The sequence below is a fragment of the Aegilops tauschii genome, chromosome 5 (genome assembly GCF_002575655.3).
Source record: "Aegilops tauschii subsp. strangulata cultivar AL8/78 chromosome 5, Aet v6.0, whole genome shotgun sequence".
NCBI lineage: Eukaryota > Viridiplantae > Streptophyta > Magnoliopsida > Poales > Poaceae > Aegilops > Aegilops tauschii.
The window spans coordinates 138,117,390-138,133,762 of NC_053039.3; the positions used below are offsets into that span (position 1 = coordinate 138,117,390).

Here is a 16,373-nt window from a genome sequence, read left to right on the forward strand (position 1 = left end):
TACTAGAATAAGGTGAGACCAGCCTAAGCAAAAAGGTCGCCAACTAGTTGATTAAGAAGTGATCTTGAACACCTACATACAAGTCATTCATAACCCCCAGCGTGTCCTCTTCTCTATTGCATACCGACAAGAAGAGACAGTCATGGTACGCACACGTTTGAGCAAGTTTTAATTATTAGTTGAAGTTGTCTATGTCTGGCATTATAAATTTTTGAGCCATTCATAATCACGGAGATGACTTTACGAAAGATTTAACCCAACATGCGTGCTCCAACTTCCCATTACATGTTCCGCATGCATACCCTGTTCTTCCAAGTTCATGGTCCGTGAGAACCAACATGTAAACACGATGCATACCAGGAGTTCAGAAGTAACAAGTTCCTATAGCTAATGTCAAACTAATCCAGATGACCTCTTTGGGTCGATATCCGGATCAGAGCCGAATGTATCCCTAGACCCGGTCCCAGCCAGATGGGCAAGGTTTCCGGCAAGCCAAACCCAGTTTCCCTTGGTGCCTTGGCTACCCCCATTGTTGACCAATGCTTTTCTCAGGCGATTGCCCAAATTGTTTATTAAAGAATCTTCGAATGTCGTCACACCGTATGCATGTTTTTATGTTGGCAAATTGTACTACCAATGTTGGGCCTTCTAGAAGAGTTCAATGCCAGATAGAGGGATTCGACGGGGCCCATAATACTCCCACACACGGTAGGATGAGCTCACCAAGGAACATAACAACCGAAACTATGGTTGACCAGAGTGGAAAAAGCACCAGGGCATAGGCCTAGGCCTTTCACACTTATCCAAGTATATAGTCAAGTTTAAAATTTAAGCATGATAATAATGACATCCCAAAAGATATTCATGTTCTCACACGGAAACAACTGCGCCTGCAACTAGCAATACTATAAGAGGGGCTGAGCAAGCGGTGACATAACAAATCAAAGGTTTGCTAGGTAGTGGAGATTAAAGGATGTTTCGTGGCAATTGGGAGGCTTGAAACAATGTGATAGGTAGCGAGACCAAAAGATAGCATCGAGACATCTAGCAAGTAAAGCTAGTAATATTATCCAAGGTAATTATCATCCTTGTTTGTTTCCTCTTGAAGTTGATAGTGAGTCTACTCCTCGAGGTGGTAGTCATTCGGTTCCTTGAATTCAGTAACATTTCTTGGCTCTACCGACAAGAACGAAATCGGAAAAGAGCAGACAATACGGTATACAAACAAGCCATGGCACAATGCACAAACATCATAATGTATGGCATGTTTAATATGCACTAGAATTTAACTCTTAAAAAGTTTAATCGGAGTTTGATCAAGTGAGTTAGATCTAAGTGAAACTCGAATTGCATTTATTTAATTTGAGTCATATTTCTACAAACAGTATAAAAACATGATATTAATGCATTATCATGGCAAATTCATGTTCAACCCATTTTTCCTAAAAAAAAGCATATAAAGAACAAATTAAACGGAGTTGTGAAGCTCTCCTTATGTTTGGAACAAGATTCAGAAGGGTTTTCGTGCAACCAGGAAGGAATTGGAGTTGGGTGAAAAATCTTGGAAATACATTAGCATTTCTAGAATGTATGGATTGAGTAGCCCCAAATGACTATAAAATTCATGGGATTTGGAAGTAGGATGCAAAAGATATGAATAGGTCAAGGTGTGGAGGCTTAAGTGCAAATTTGAAGTAAACAAGAATAAGGTTTGCTAAAAATTCAAAAGAAAGTGCAGCAATAGAATCCTTGCAAAATTCTGGTCAAAATTCATATAACATTTCTCAAATTCTAAAAAAGTATGAATAACTTGTGAATTTGACAAAGTTTAGGGGGCTAAATGCAAATGTGCCAAGTGCTGGAATTTTATTGTGCTCAAAACCAGTAACAAAGAGCAAATTTGAATTTGGTGAATAATTCTACCCCAGATACATATAAATATGTGTAGGGTAACACAGCAGAAAACAAAACCTTTTTGTTCTACGGAGCAGCCCAAGATCATTATGACGATGCATACAAGGTTTGATCTCATTGTTACCAACTCGTAGCGCGGCAGAAGTAGAGTTGGTCAAGATCGTTGGTGTAGATCCCTGCAGCTAGGAATTTACAACCTCCCAACCAGGAGGATTATCTCCCTCGAACAGTCCATAAGACGGAACCTCGGACAGAGGAGCGAACGTACGACCTCTCTACCGGGTTGAACACATACGGTGTCAGCTATCTGGCAGGGCTTCGCCGTCCAGAACGTTCCTACAGGAGACTAGACAGCCTTACGGTGCTACAAAACAATTTCGTGGAGAGCGAGAGAGAGAAGACCAATCATTGCAGTGCCCAAATGAGAGAGCTCAAGTATGAACTTGTGTGTTGTGAAGTAGCTGCCCTCTCCTCTATTTATAGAGGGAGAGGAGCTGGTTGGGGCTTGGAGTTTGCCGATTGTTGCATATATTTCTTATCTTCACACGTGCCTTATAAAAATATTCAATGATTCTGCATATAATAAAATAAACTTTTGTACTTTCTTCTTGAATAACAAAATATTATAAATTATTAATATTATTTGAAATCACCAAGAAAAAATTATATTCTTGTAATACTTTGGATCGTATTCCAGGTAATCATGTCCATATCATTGTGCATTCAACTTATGCATGCCATTTATCTATGTTCCAAAAATTCAAAATGTCATCTCACTATAGTTGTTTAAGATCTTCAACGACTGCAGCATGATTTTCTATTATACTTTTCACTCTTTTTAATCTTAAACCGGGCTACGGCCTCAAGTACCATAAAGATTCTGATCTCCTTAGACGGTGGTGCCTCCTTGTCTTTTTATGGCTTTGTAGGAACGTGTGGCACTGTGCTAGCTTGGAAAAATTTCGACATATATTTGAAGAATGTTTACGAGTGTTAAAAAAATGTTTGCCGTATATATAAAAATGTTCGTTCGGTCTTTAAAAAATGTTCAACATGCATTGGGAAAATGTTTAAGGTACATTTGAAAAATGTCTAACATATATCAAAAAATATATCCAAGGTGTATTTAAAAATGTGTCAGCGTGTATTTAATACATTTGAAGAAAAGAAAAGGAAAAAATTAAAATTAAAACAAAACAAAAAATAAATGAAAAAAGACTGAAGCCCAACAAAACAGGTTGTGCAAGAAAAACCGTAGAAAACAATCCATCACAAAGATAGGAAAAATCATTCGGCGGCTTAGCTGGCTCTGCTCGATTCCTATTGGGTCGACCCATATTGGTGGTGCTGTGAGGCGAGCTTAAAGTAGGACTCATAGTTGCCTGGTTTTTTCCCTAAAAAAAGTTGTCGGGTTTTAACGGGAGCTCCTATATGTCATATTCGGTCAAACTAGGGACGCAACACACAGGCGACCCATGACTGAGCCGGGCCATTTAGCATGAACTATAGCGAATCGTACACTCTATCCGCTCGGTATGGTAGCGAAACGCACTATAGCATAGTTTGGTCAGTCTTTTTTGAAAATGCAAATGTTTTGGAAAATTCAAACAGATTTTCAATTTCTGAACATTTTTTAAAACCATTAACATTACTGAATATGGGAACTTTTTTTAAAATTTCCCCAATTTTTTTGAATTAATGAAGAGCTTTTTGAAATAGAGAATATTTCTTAAAAACTTGAACATTCCTAAATTTGTGAAAATCTTCAAAACATATTTATTTAAAATTTGGAATAAAAATTTGAAAACATCTTTTTATTTAACTTGTGAGCATTTTTTGGAATTTCTATTTTTTTTGGAAAACATGAAAAAGGAAATAAATTTTTATTTAACTTGTGAGCATTTTTCGAAACTTCAGTTCTTTGGAAAAATAGGAAAATGGAAAAAGTATATAATCTAAAACCAATAAAAAAGAAAATAAGAGGAAAACCATTAAAAGATCCCAAAGATGTAGCTTAAATGGGACGACCCAACTGAATGGCCGCAGTTTCACGCATTATGCGTCAAATAACGAGTTTACGAGTTTTCGCATTTGTGCGCGTGGATTCTATGGTAGGTCCTAGTCAGCGCGTTCGGCGCCCTTTACCCTCGCTGGCGCTCACAGACGATCATACTGGACCGTGGCCTGAACATTTGCTCGCGCGCAGCGCTCCTGTTCGCATGAGCGCCCGATCACAGATGATCATTTGTTTTGCGAGAAGTTCATCATTTTTCTTAAAAGTTCATAAATTTTAAAACAATGTTGACGAATTTGAAAAAAAAGTTCATTAATTTTGAAAAGAAATCATAAATTTGGAAAAAAGTTTGCATATTTTGCAAGTAGAAAAAAGGAAACAAAATAGGAAATGGAAAAATAAAGAGAAAAGCAACAAAAACTTTTCCAAAAAATAAAAAAAGAGCAATACAAAAGAAAAAATGAAAAATGAAAAAGAAAGAAAATTGGAGAAAGAAAGACGAAACTGGAAAGAAGAATGGGAAACTACCGTGTTAGGTTTGGAGAAGTAAAGACCGGAAAAGGTGTAACTAAACGCATCATGTAATCTGGGTGGGGTTGTTAGTGCAGCGTAAATTCAATCACGAGATCCCCTGTTCTATGCACAATGCTCCTACGCCTTTTGAATAGGATACGCCTCGATCGCTCACGCCTCATAAATAATAAAAATCAATAAATAAAAAATAAGATTGCTCGTCCCATCTTGCTGTTCGCGACTCAAAGAAGCCACGCTGCAAATTCACAAAAGGAAACACGCTACACGCCAAAACAAAGTCTGCTCCTGCTGAAAAAAAACCTGTCAAACAGTTGGCCGTTGACCATTGACCATTGTAAAACAAACCTCTCATGAAAATTAACAAATGTTCAGAGATTTGGAAAAAGTTTGCAAGTTGAAAAAGAGTTCATGGATTTAGAAAAGTGCACAAGTTGAAAATAAGAATCATCGAATTTGAAAAAAAGTTCATGTTTTTGGAAAAAAGATAATTGAATTCGAAAAAAGTCATTGAATTTGAAAACAAAATACATAGATTTTGTAAAAGTTCATCGAGTTTGAATAAAACTTCATCTATATTTAAAAATATTGACGAATTTGAAAAAAAATCATCAATTTGGAAAAAAAAAGTTCACAAAATCCCAAAAAATCATCAATTTTGAAAAAAGATCATTAATTTTGAAAAAAAATCATCAACTTTGAAAAAAATTGATTTTTGAATAAGTTCATTGATTTACAATAAGAGTTCGTTTGACTTTGCAAAAACAAAATCACCTTATGAAAATGTTCATTGATTTTGGAAAAAGTTCATTCAATTTTAAAAGAAGTTCATCCAATTTATTAAAAAAATAAAAATAAAAATAAAATAGAACTAAGCTGTTCCAAATAAAACTGAAAAGGGAAGAAAGAAGAAAGGAGAAAGGAGAAAAGAAAGAAGAAGATGTAATCACATCACGATAGGATTTACGTACCAAGGACCACGAGGTGGGCGGTTTGAAACACACCGCGCACCAGCTTTTGTGCGTTAAAAAGGAAAAATAAAGATGGGCCGAGCCAGCGTGAGGTGAAGGTGTGCGCCCATTTGCACAATGTACTATAACGGGCGCCTGTAGCGCCAAATAGGAGACGCCGGATTCTATTCCGCGGGCGGGTACTGGGATAGTGACGATACCCAAAATTACTAATTAAAGAGCACTTTTTACAAAGGTCATTCCTACCTCCTCAGGTTGCGACAAGTGTCGCACAGAATATTTTCGTATATCCATTTATTCAAATTGTTTTATCTCTTACACCGTGCATCCAAATCTCGAACCGCTTTCACCTTTGAATTTTCCGCATCGAGATCTTCAAAACTAGATCCTATATTAATAGGTTTTGATGATTGTTTTTTTCACAAAAAAACCAGACAAAAAGTCGGATGAAAAAACTGAACCGGGAGCACAAGTATTTTTTTCCCTTTCCGACAGAGGCATGACTGTGCCTCTCGCAAAGAAAAAAAAACACATTTGTTTCCTTTTTCGAGAGTTATAGCCGTGCCTCTCGCGGAAGCAAACCCGTGCCTCTCGCCGAAGGAAAAAAAACATGTTTTCCGTTTCCTAGAGGCATGGTCGTGCCTCTCGCAGAAGTAAACCCATGCCTCTCGCGAAAGAAAAAATAACATGTTTTTTTTCGTTTCCGAGCTCGGAAGCAAATACGTGCTTCTTGCAGAAGGAAACGAAAAAGAAAACACGTTCTTTCGCGGTTTTTTTTTTTCAAAAGCTAAGGAAGACCGGTGAAAAATCTAAAATTCGACCCCCCCCCCCCCAAAAAAGCCATCTAAAAAGCCAAAAACGCGTGTGGGGAAATAAAAATAAAAATCAGAGGGAGTGCCCAAAGCTCGACATGTGGCGGTGGCAGAGGGCGCACCAAGTGGCGCTTTCTCATCCCACCCCAAAGTGACCCTTCGGGAGGCTCCCGAACGAGTGCACTTTGATTAGTTGCTCTCGACGATACAGGCAACCTCGCGCCAAGCTAATGGGGCCACCCCATTAGACCGATTTGCGAACTTTCTGGCTGTCTTCTTTCATTTTATTTTCTTTTCCCTTTTTTCATAAAATTTTTAAATTTTGGAAATATATTTTGGTATTAATGAACGATTATTTAAATTAAAACAATTTTTTAAATTCATGAAGGTATTTTTTCAATTTCGTGGACATTTCTGAAATTGTGAACATCTTTAATATTACTTATCATTTTTTGAAACTTGGTGAACTTGTTTGAAATCTTGAACTATTTTTAAATTTCTGATTTAAAAAAATTTATTAAAGTTTTTGGAAATTCCGAACGTTAAAGGTAGAACGAGTAAACAAAAAAAAAGGAAAATAATTGGACGCCCCGTCTTGGACTGGGTCGCCCAGAGCACGTTGGGGGGGGGGGGGGGGGGGGGGGGGGCGGTGCTCTTTTTTTTTGCTGCGCCACCGCCACCTTACACGACATAGAGGGGCCCATCTATGCGCGCCCATATTCCGAGGGCTCAAGTCACGTATTTGGCCAGGTTCAATCTTGTATTGGGCAGGCGTGGTCATTTGGTATTGTGGCCTGGTACCACGTGACATATGTGGTAAGCAATCCAAACAATTAAAAAAAAGATACTGTGGCCTGGTGCTTGGTAGTCGAGGCCATGACAAAACTCCCACTACAAGGATATATATAGCTCAAATTCCGCTTAAAAAAAAGAAAAGATAAGGATATAGCACAAATGCAATCCACAAGAAAAGCACAAATGCACAATACTCCTACCGCATTACTGCACCTGCCACCTTGCATCTTACTGATTATTCCATACATATATCTGTACTACGTATAATGTAGTAACTCTATATCAACCCATTAGACGGCTGGAGGTACATATATACACACACGTTCCGACTAACGCGCACACATTACTCGAAAATGAAACAGTTCAACCGATGAAACTAGCGTAAGAGCATCGGCCTTGGCTAGGTTTCAAGCATTATTGTGAGCGGTGATATTCCTGGCGAGGGCCTCGGTCCACTGGTTGGCGATGTCAGCGGCGATTCTGGAGGCGTCATAGGAGGAACCCATGAGACCCCTCCTTGTGAAGCCCGTGGCATAGAGGCCGTTCTTGCCTCTCCAGCTGTGCGGGAATGCCATCCTGGGGAACCCATCACTCTGGCTGAAAAATTCGTCCTCCTGAAATATGCATGTGCATGACTATTTATAATTAGCATAAACAAATATGCTGATGTATCTCCTACTAATTATTAGTCACCCAATCTGGTGGGCCAATCAAAGGTGTCCGCAGCCCATCATGAAATATGGCGGGCCAATGAAAAGACCTGTGCAGAATCTAATGTGGAAAACCATCCATTACACATTGCTCATTAGGAGAACTCAACATAGCTAGACTCTACAACGTCAAATCAAATCTGGTGAGGCAGATGGGATGCATCAAGCAAGTCGTCCAGATGGGCCACCCTACAAAAGGTAGAGTGGGCAATGGGTGTGGTAGCAAGCACTACTGTTGCCATGCACATGATGATCACCAAAGATGCATGGCCCTCACCCCATCATTATGGGCCGGCATGTGCATCGCACCCAACTCCAAGGAAGATCTCAACAGGAAAAACCAAACTCAAATGGAGGAAGGAAAAAACCAGCAAGATCTGCGTCCCTTTTGGCAAGACTTTATCCTCCCTTTCCCAACAGTGAGGGCTGCGGCCGTCTCCTTTGCATGGAGACACATCTACAGTTGCTAAGATGATTCCTTAACTGCCAATCATTTGATCATTGTCCTGTACTCCTGTTTTTGTAGCATGGAACCATAGCTCAATGATTGATGTGCGACAGTGCGAGTAGAACCCAACACCAAAATAGCATCGGTTTACTATATATTCGGTGTTATTGGGAAACGTGATATACACATGTTTCATATATATAGATTCCTTTCAGCTTCAATAATATTGTTTACTCATGTTTTCCTATGGCATCTGTCCTTGTTGCATGGACCAAACGCCCGAGCATGGGCTCCACTGCTGGACCAGCTCACTGTGCAACAACAACAGCAAGAATACAACCAGAAAAGAAAGAAATACACGCACGCATGAGATCAAGATCGACTTGACAGGAACATGCAAAAAGAGCCGCCTATATGCATATTCTCGATCATTAGCCAGGACAGCTAGTTTGCAAGATGAAAAGATTGTTTAATATGACATGGACATATAGTAGCTAACAAATATGTGTCCAAGTCTACACTAGACGCCATGATCGATGCAACTACGCAAGAAAGGGTACAAGGAAATCAAGTACATGCTTGTAGCTATCACATCGATCACATACAATGATACAAACACACACCAAGCCACACAGGACTTCTATATATGTAAAGTACACACGCTGCCCAAATCGACAACTCGTTGATTTTATCTTTAATGAAAATTGCACGCAAAATCTATAGAGCGAGCGCATAGCATAGCATAGTTCACGCATGTCTGTCAGTCAATATTGTCAATTTTTGGATGAGTTTCCCGCAAATTTTTTTTGGATGAGTTTCTGTGTCCCGATCGCCCTCTTGTTGGCATCATTGTCACTGCCCATGCCTTCCTATCTAAATCTAATACCTCCATCGAAATGACAAGGACTATACACACACCTCCGTTCCAAAATTGATAACCTCCCAGAAAGTGTGCAGCTGGACTTCTACAACTATTTCGCTCGCAAAAATAAAAAAAAGATTTCTACAACTATTTAACACTACTCCTTCATCTTATAATATAAGATGTTATTACAACCAATATACACTAATACACATAGGGTATATCATGATTAGTTAAATCATTCATTACAGTAGTTATAGAAAATTCCATAATTGAAGATGACTAGTGTTAAGTGTACGTCTGGGTCGTGCATTTTGGGACATGCTACCTCCGTTTTATAATTCTTGTCGCGGTTTTAGGTTAACTTTGGACTAAAATCACAACAGGATTTATGAAACGGGGAGAAAGGATTTAGGAACAGTCCACGTACATATAGCGCATGCATGCGTCGTTTTTCATGCATGACACACACAATCGGCGGAAGTCTCTAATTAATGTTCTGTATAAGCATCTTTTCCTGAGGTTCAAAAAAAAAAAGAAGCAGCATGGTACTATTTTCCTGCATACTCTTGATCGTTGCATGGATGACTCACGACAGTATGCATGATGCTAAAAGTACTCCCTCCGTTCCTAAATATAACTTTTTTTAGACATTTTAAATGGACTACAACATACGGATGTATGTAGACATATGTTAAAATATACATTCATTTATTTTGCTTCGTATGTAGTCACTTGTTGAAATCCTTAAAAGACTTATATTTAGAAACGGAATATACATACACGTTCGCGTATGTACCTACCTTGAGCCATGATGGCACGTTGCTTTTGTACCCGGTGGCGAGGATGACATCATCGAAGTCCTCCTTACGTCCGTCTGCAAATTCAACACCGCTCTCGGTGAACCGGTTTATTGCGGGGACCACCTGCGGAGAATCCCTCTTAGATTCACTTGGACACATCATCCAGTAAATGCAGTACTACACTGGCACACACGTACTAGTACTAGAAACAAGTTGCTATAGCTAGTAGTAGTCCTAAGAGCATCTCCAGCCGGGCCCCAAAACGGCCTTCCCAGGCGTTTTTTTTCCGCCGGCGCCAAAAAAGGCTCAGCCGCGTTTCCAGGAGCCCATTTTTCACCGGCTTGGGCCGAGAACAGCGTCGTCGGACCCAAGTCGAACCCGACGCACCGGGTGGCGCTCGGGGGCGCCGGGGCGAGCATTTTGGCGCGAAGCAGCCGCGGGCCCGCCGAGTCAGCGAGACGGCTGCTTCGTCGACCTCATCGCCTCGGTTCCCGCGGGAATCAATGCGAAGGCTGCCGGGCTGCCGCGCTGCCGTGCTGGTCAGCCTCCATTGATTCCTCACGGGCGGCGCAGTGAAGACGCCGCCGACGCGCGTCCGCTCGCATGCGCCACGCGTCCGCCCGCATGCCGCCCACCACCACTCCCGCTTCGGCTATAGAAAGGCGCCCCTCCCCGCCGGTGAGCACCACACCCTCCCCCTCTCCCTCCCGCGAAAAGCCTTCTTCCCGCTGAGGAGCTCTCCCCCCACTGCCTTCCACCGGCGACGAGCGAAATGGCCAAGAGATACCCAGGCGACGGCGCAGCGGCGAACGGCTTCGGCCGCCGACACCTGCAGGAGCCGGAGGCGCGCCTTCTGTACGAGGCCGAGTACCCGGCGCCGCCCGACATGCGCGTGCCGGGGGCGTGGAGGCTGAGCGCCGGCGGCGTCCCGGTGTCGCCCGTCCCCGAAGGAGCCGCACGGCGGGCGGAGATCGCCCGCATCCGCTCGACGCTGACGGAGGAGCAGCGGAACGAGCCGAGGTACGCGCCCGACAGCGAAACGCTGTGGACGATGTACTTCGAGCGCCGCCGCGAGGAGCAGATCGCCTCCGTCAACGGCGTCGTTCCCCGCGGCCGCCACAACTCCGAAGGACGGTGCGAGTGGTGGGGCGTCCCCGGCCGCACACTCGACGCCGTCCTCGACCACATCGAGACCGGCAATGTGCCGCGGCTGGAGTACCCGTCGCGCCCCTCCTTCTCTCGCCGCCGCGGTAGTTCCTGGATACCGCGGCGAATGGAGCCGGGGTCGTCCACCTCGTCGGGCTCCGGCTCGCCGGCCATCCGGCCCGTCAAGCCCGAGCCGGAGGAGACACCGCTCGGGCGTCGCGCGCGGAGCGGCGCCCTCGTCATCAACGAGCCGTCGCCTGCGACGGCACCGACGAGGCGCTCCCTTCGCCTTGTCTGGCCGAAACCCGAGCCGGACACGCCCACCGTGAAGCCGGAGCACATCGGCATGGTGGCACCCGACGACGAGTCCGCCCTCAAATGGGCGAGGGAGGACTACGTCCGCGAGCAGGTGCGCCGCCAGCGCCGAGCTTACCTGGAGACCCAGGCTCGCAGCCGCGCCGAGGAGCGTCGCCGTGCCGAGGAGGAGGTCGGCGTTATCGTCATCGACAACGACGACGAGGTCGAGGCCGGGCCGTCAAGCGCTGCTGTCGGCGACCCGGGCGAGGGGTGCAGCAGGGATGCCGCGGGCGAGGCGCGCGACGACGACGACGACGGCAGCGACGACTGCACCCGCTTCTACAGGCTTCTCGGCATGTAGAAGGCGGCGGCGGCGACGGTGGCGGCACTAGCTAGGCGTTTTAAGTTCGTATTTAAGTTAGTTTTCACGCATGTTTTACGCTTTTGTACAAATTTGGACGAAAATGGCCGTGTTCATGCAAAAGTCGCCGAGTTTGAAAAAAAAAACAAGACGAACTTCGCCGAACCCGCGGCGACCGTGGGCGTGTGACTGGGAGCGAACCGAACCCCAGGGGCCGAACTAGCGTCGGCTCACCCCCAGGCCGCTATTTTTCGGTGCCCTGGGGGGCCGAACGGCTGGAGATGCTCTAAGGCTGGTCATAGTGGGGAGTAACTTAGACTAGTAACATGCATACGTTACTAGTCTATGTTACTAGTACCTCTATAGTGCATAGTATTATAGATTAGTATCATATATAGTCTCATTTATTGCCATGCACGACATATAGTAGCATCACATTTATTATGTTACGGTATCTACCTATGTTACTATAACCATCTCTCTTCTTTAATTGCCTGCCACATAAGCATGTTTGCGAGTCCCTACTTATGTTACCCCCACTATGGCCAGCCTAATGGAGGGAGTAGATATTTTGCACCAAAAGTTTTCTTTTAACTTTTGTACTTACACCCCCATTTCAATGAATAAGATGCACACGCATATCAAAATTCAGCTTTGACCCTAAATTAGACCAATCAAATATGGATTATATGTCATAAAAATTATGCCGTTGAATTTGTATTGAAAAGTAATTTTTAGTGGTATAATTATTAAATCACAGAAATCTATATTTTCTCATCTAATTTATGGTCAAATTTGAATTGTGGGAAATGTGCGTGTCTTATTCATTAGTTGGATGCTGCAATCCTAATACCCCATTAATTGAAAAAGGTACTTTATGTTCTTTTTACAACATATTCAATTAAGTTACTCATATTGTTTTCCGTCAGATTGATGCAATGCTCTTTCGCTTTAGTACTAGCAATTATGCACTCCCTCCGTCCCATAATGTAAGATGTTTTTTGACATCTTACATTATGGGACGGGGGGAGTAGTGAAGTATTAAGCATATCCGACAAAGGGTGATGTGATATTTTACCTTTATTTCGCCATCCCTGATCTTTCTCAGAGCTCCAATGTCGAGCACTGGTGTTTTTCCGGTTGATTTCTTGATTTGGAGCGGGCCAATCTTAGGTCGTTGGAGCCCGTATTTTTCAGTGTCGCCAAGTATCAACCTCGAGAAGAAGAGGAACAAGGCATCAACCCATTTCATGGGAAACCACTTGAGAAGGAATACTGATAGGCCAAATGTTGAGATGCCTAGTATATCCCTAGGCAACACATGAAGCTACAAATTTACAAAAAATAATAGCATGAGAGAGATATGCAAGTTTAGTTAACCTATAAACCTGCATGATGTAAAGAAATGCAGTTAATAGGTAAATGCTATAAATATCTTAATACAACGGTTAAATCCTTTTATGCGAAAAGATGAAATAAATCGAGTAGTTTGTAGTTGTCACTATCTTTGGGTTTTATTGACATCTCCGTTGCCTAATGTGGGTACAACCGTTGAATGTTCTCACTAAATTCTGCAATGTTTTTACACACATTTTTATCATGAATTGACATAGATTTTGATACTGCACTTATGAAATAACACAACACATAATTATTGAAATTTCCCCTATTACTCTTAGTGTTGCGCGATCCTTGTCCAAAAAGAAAACAACAGCATGCATTGACCCTTTTCGGATTTTTTCCCCCTGCAAGTATCACATCGTTTTCCATAGAAGTCCTATGATCCAAGTAATATTTTATTTTCTTCTCGGCCATTCGAGATTTGTGATATATGTTCAACTTTTATGATATATCTTCATAAAGGGATTTTATCGACTCAAACAGCGATTCGAGACGGCACTTATTTGGGCTATATGGAACTGCATGAATGATTTGATTTTTAACAGATTAGCTATTGTTAATTTCTTGCAGGTTATCTTCAGGGCTACGGCATGGATCCGTACGTGGTCGTTACTCACTCCTATGGGTTCCAGGGAGCAGCTGGCTACTGGGTGCAACCGGTGGGAGATGATAGCACGGGCTATATTCAACCGGTTTGGATGGCGGTCACATAATAGGATATGTCCTTAGTATCTTTTCGTCCGGCCGGTTGTGGCTTTGAGTTTATCTTGTTTTATCTTTTTAGCTCCTTCTGTGAACCGTACTTTATAGACTAGACTATTTGTTTTTGTTGAACTTGTTTTAATAAAGTGGCCGTATGCATCTCTCCGATGCAGAGGCCGGGGGATGACCTCCTTTTCAAAAAAAAAAACAGCAAATCGAGACGATACAACAACAATTGCATAAAACCCGATCTTTTTTTTCTGCTGCATGCAACGTCATTTTTATGCTGTCGCTGTTGATTTTGATTTTGCATAGTATTATTGTGTACACGCCTGCTGGAAGTCATGTAAAAAAAGACTTCCGCTGGAAGTGACAAGAATCTATTGAGGACTGTGAAAAAAGGAGAACACGTGGCACTATGAAATTGACCGCCCAAGAGTACTGGCACAAACAGTGACAGCCTGAAATACGAATTCTCTGCGGCAGCCTAAAATTGTGGAGAGACTAAATTAAATTTTCGTGATCCAAACGCTCTTATATTTATTTAGGAGTACTCCCTCCATAAAGAAATATAAAAGCGTTTAGATCTCTAAAGTATACGGAGGGAGTATTTCTTTACGGAGGGAGTACTATGTAATTTGAACTGTGCAGTAGCCCAGTTGTTGGTTCTCATTTTTTGATCCTAAAAAGAAAAATTGAGATACATCAAATTGTAGTTATTATGTTGTCGTACAATTTTGATTCTCACCGATCTAAATTCGGCTGTTCAAGGTAATGCACGAGTGGTATTTTTCTCCCCCTAGGTGAACCATCGTTTTTGTGAGTGCAAATGTGTACGAGTAAATAAAAGCTTGTACCTTGTCCCTGACAACCATGGATGCCTTTGCGCCATTGTCGCAGAGGTCGAGGCTGACCTCCATGCCGGAGTTACCGCAGCCGACAACGAGCACCTTCTTTCCGGCGAACTCGTCCCCTCTCTTGTAGGTGCTTGTGTGCATCATCGTGCCGCGGTAGACGTCCATACCCTCCACACCGTCAGGCCACACAGGCTCCGCATTCTCGCCGGTGGCCACCACGAGCCAGCGAGACATGAACTCCGTCGTCATCGTTGTCATAGCGTCTTTGCCGACGACTTCGACGGTGACCCTCCAGAAGCCGATGGCGGCGTCGTAGGCGGCGACCCGGACGCGCGCGCCGAGGAGCGGCTCGACGGCGAAGGCGCGCGCGTAGTCGTCAAGGTAGGCGACGAACTGGTCCCTTGTCGGATACGGCGGCGTGCCCGGCGGGAAAGGCGCAAGGGGGAGCTCGCAGAAGCAGCGCGGCAGGTGAAGCCGCATCCGCTCGTACGTGCGGTGCCGCCATGACGCCGCCACGCAGGCGTCCCGCTCCAGCACCAGCGACGGCACCCCGCGAGCCTTGAGGCAGGCCGCCGTCGCCAGCCCGGACGGCCCCGCGCCGACGATCACCGGCCCCGGCACCCACACTCGTCTCGGGACATCCCCGTCCTGACCGCAGTCTAGTAGGGCGGCGGAGGGCTGGGCGTCAAGCTGCAAGTCCCGGTGCGAGACTGGCATGGCGGATCAGAGACGAGAGATCTTGATTCTTGAGGTAGCTAGCTGTTGACGCGCCTCTCTAAAGTGTGAGCTTGTACTGGACATATGCACATATGTACCCGAAGCTACACCTCGAGCTATATACTGCCTATATATATACTCCTTGTAGAGTGCAGCTGTGATCGAGTAGCGAGTGAGCTAGGAATTAATCACTAGATTGGGGTATGGATCCGTATGGACGAACGCATATGGATGGCATGGGCGGCGTATGAACCCAAGCTATCGGCCGATACGATACGGAGTGAGAGTGACGTACGTGTAGACGCCAAATTAAGCCTAGCTGCTTGCTATATGTAGGAGTTAATGCCTGTGTAGCGTAGCGTAGCGTAACAGGGCAGGGCCGTATCAGCCACGCCCATGCGACAACCATTTCGCGCGCCCACCAGTGTCAAGACGAGTGAAGTCTAAATTGAACCCTGAGGTTGTAGAGCTCGTCGTAAATGAACCCTCACCTCTAAATCCCTGAAATTGGTACCCTGTATTTACAGATCCCGGTTAATCCAAACCATGGATGAGTAAAATCATGTTTGATGTAATAGAAAAGGCGTGATCCCATCTGGCGTCTCGCATGCGTGTACCCAGAAGAGATAATCTAATCCATCAAGCCAGACTCACTGACTCACGTACTAGTTCGTGTACATGACTATATCAAGCCAGCCCTGTACGCATGTGTCTTCCGGCAACACTTAAATGCTCAATCGATGCTCGTTGATACAGAAGTTCAGGTGGCTCTGGTCGTCTTCGCCTTTGCCGTGCGCGCCCACGCCTGGAGCTTTGTCGTCGTGAACGGCGGCAACCCTCCGAGACACAGCGTCGACGAAGCCAAGGGAGATGTTGAGCTTGGTCCGGTGATCCCTAATGGCATCCATCATCCTCTTGATGACGAACAGCTCTGCGCCGTTGGCGTGCTGGGCTCCTAGCTCCTCACCGGACACGGCTGCCATCGCCATCATGGCCTGCGTGCTCACCATATGGCAGCAGGCACTCCCGGCT

At 44.2% G+C, this 16,373-nt stretch overlaps 1 protein-coding gene across 2 annotated transcripts; it reads right to left on the minus strand.

Annotated features, from left to right (window-relative positions):
• Window positions 1-7,242: 7,242 nt before the first annotated feature.
• LOC109771922 (indole-3-pyruvate monooxygenase YUCCA1) lies at window positions 7,243-15,588 on the minus strand. 2 transcript variants are annotated; one of them, XM_020330617.4, is made up of 4 exons: window positions 14,625-15,583; window positions 12,743-12,991; window positions 9,861-9,983; window positions 7,243-7,651 (listed from the first exon to the last, which is right to left on the minus strand). In XM_020330617.4, exons 1-4 carry the CDS (start codon window positions 15,339-15,341, stop codon window positions 7,445-7,447), a joined length of 1,296 nt encoding a protein of 431 aa, XP_020186206.1. In that variant the 5' UTR covers window positions 15,342-15,583; the 3' UTR covers window positions 7,243-7,444. The 2 variants fall into 2 exon arrangements, with proteins under 2 accessions (XP_020186206.1, XP_020186208.1); XM_020330619.4 differs by lacking the exon at window positions 9,861-9,983 and having other exon boundaries at window positions 14,625-15,588.
• Between the last annotated feature and the right edge of the window lie 785 nt (window positions 15,589-16,373).

Coding starts and splice junctions, on each gene's coding strand:
- LOC109771922 (XM_020330617.4), bottom strand. CDS start 15,341: ATGCCAGTCTCGCACCGGGACTTGCAGCTTGACGCCCAGCCCTCCGCC. Junction 12,992..14,624: donor CCATGGTTGTCAGGGACAAG/GTACAAGCTTTT, acceptor GTAAATTTGTAG/CTTCATGTGTTGCCTAGGGA. Junction 9,984..12,742: donor TCAGGGATGGCGAAATAAAG/GTAAAATATCAC, acceptor GATTCTCCGCAG/GTGGTCCCCGCAATAAACCG.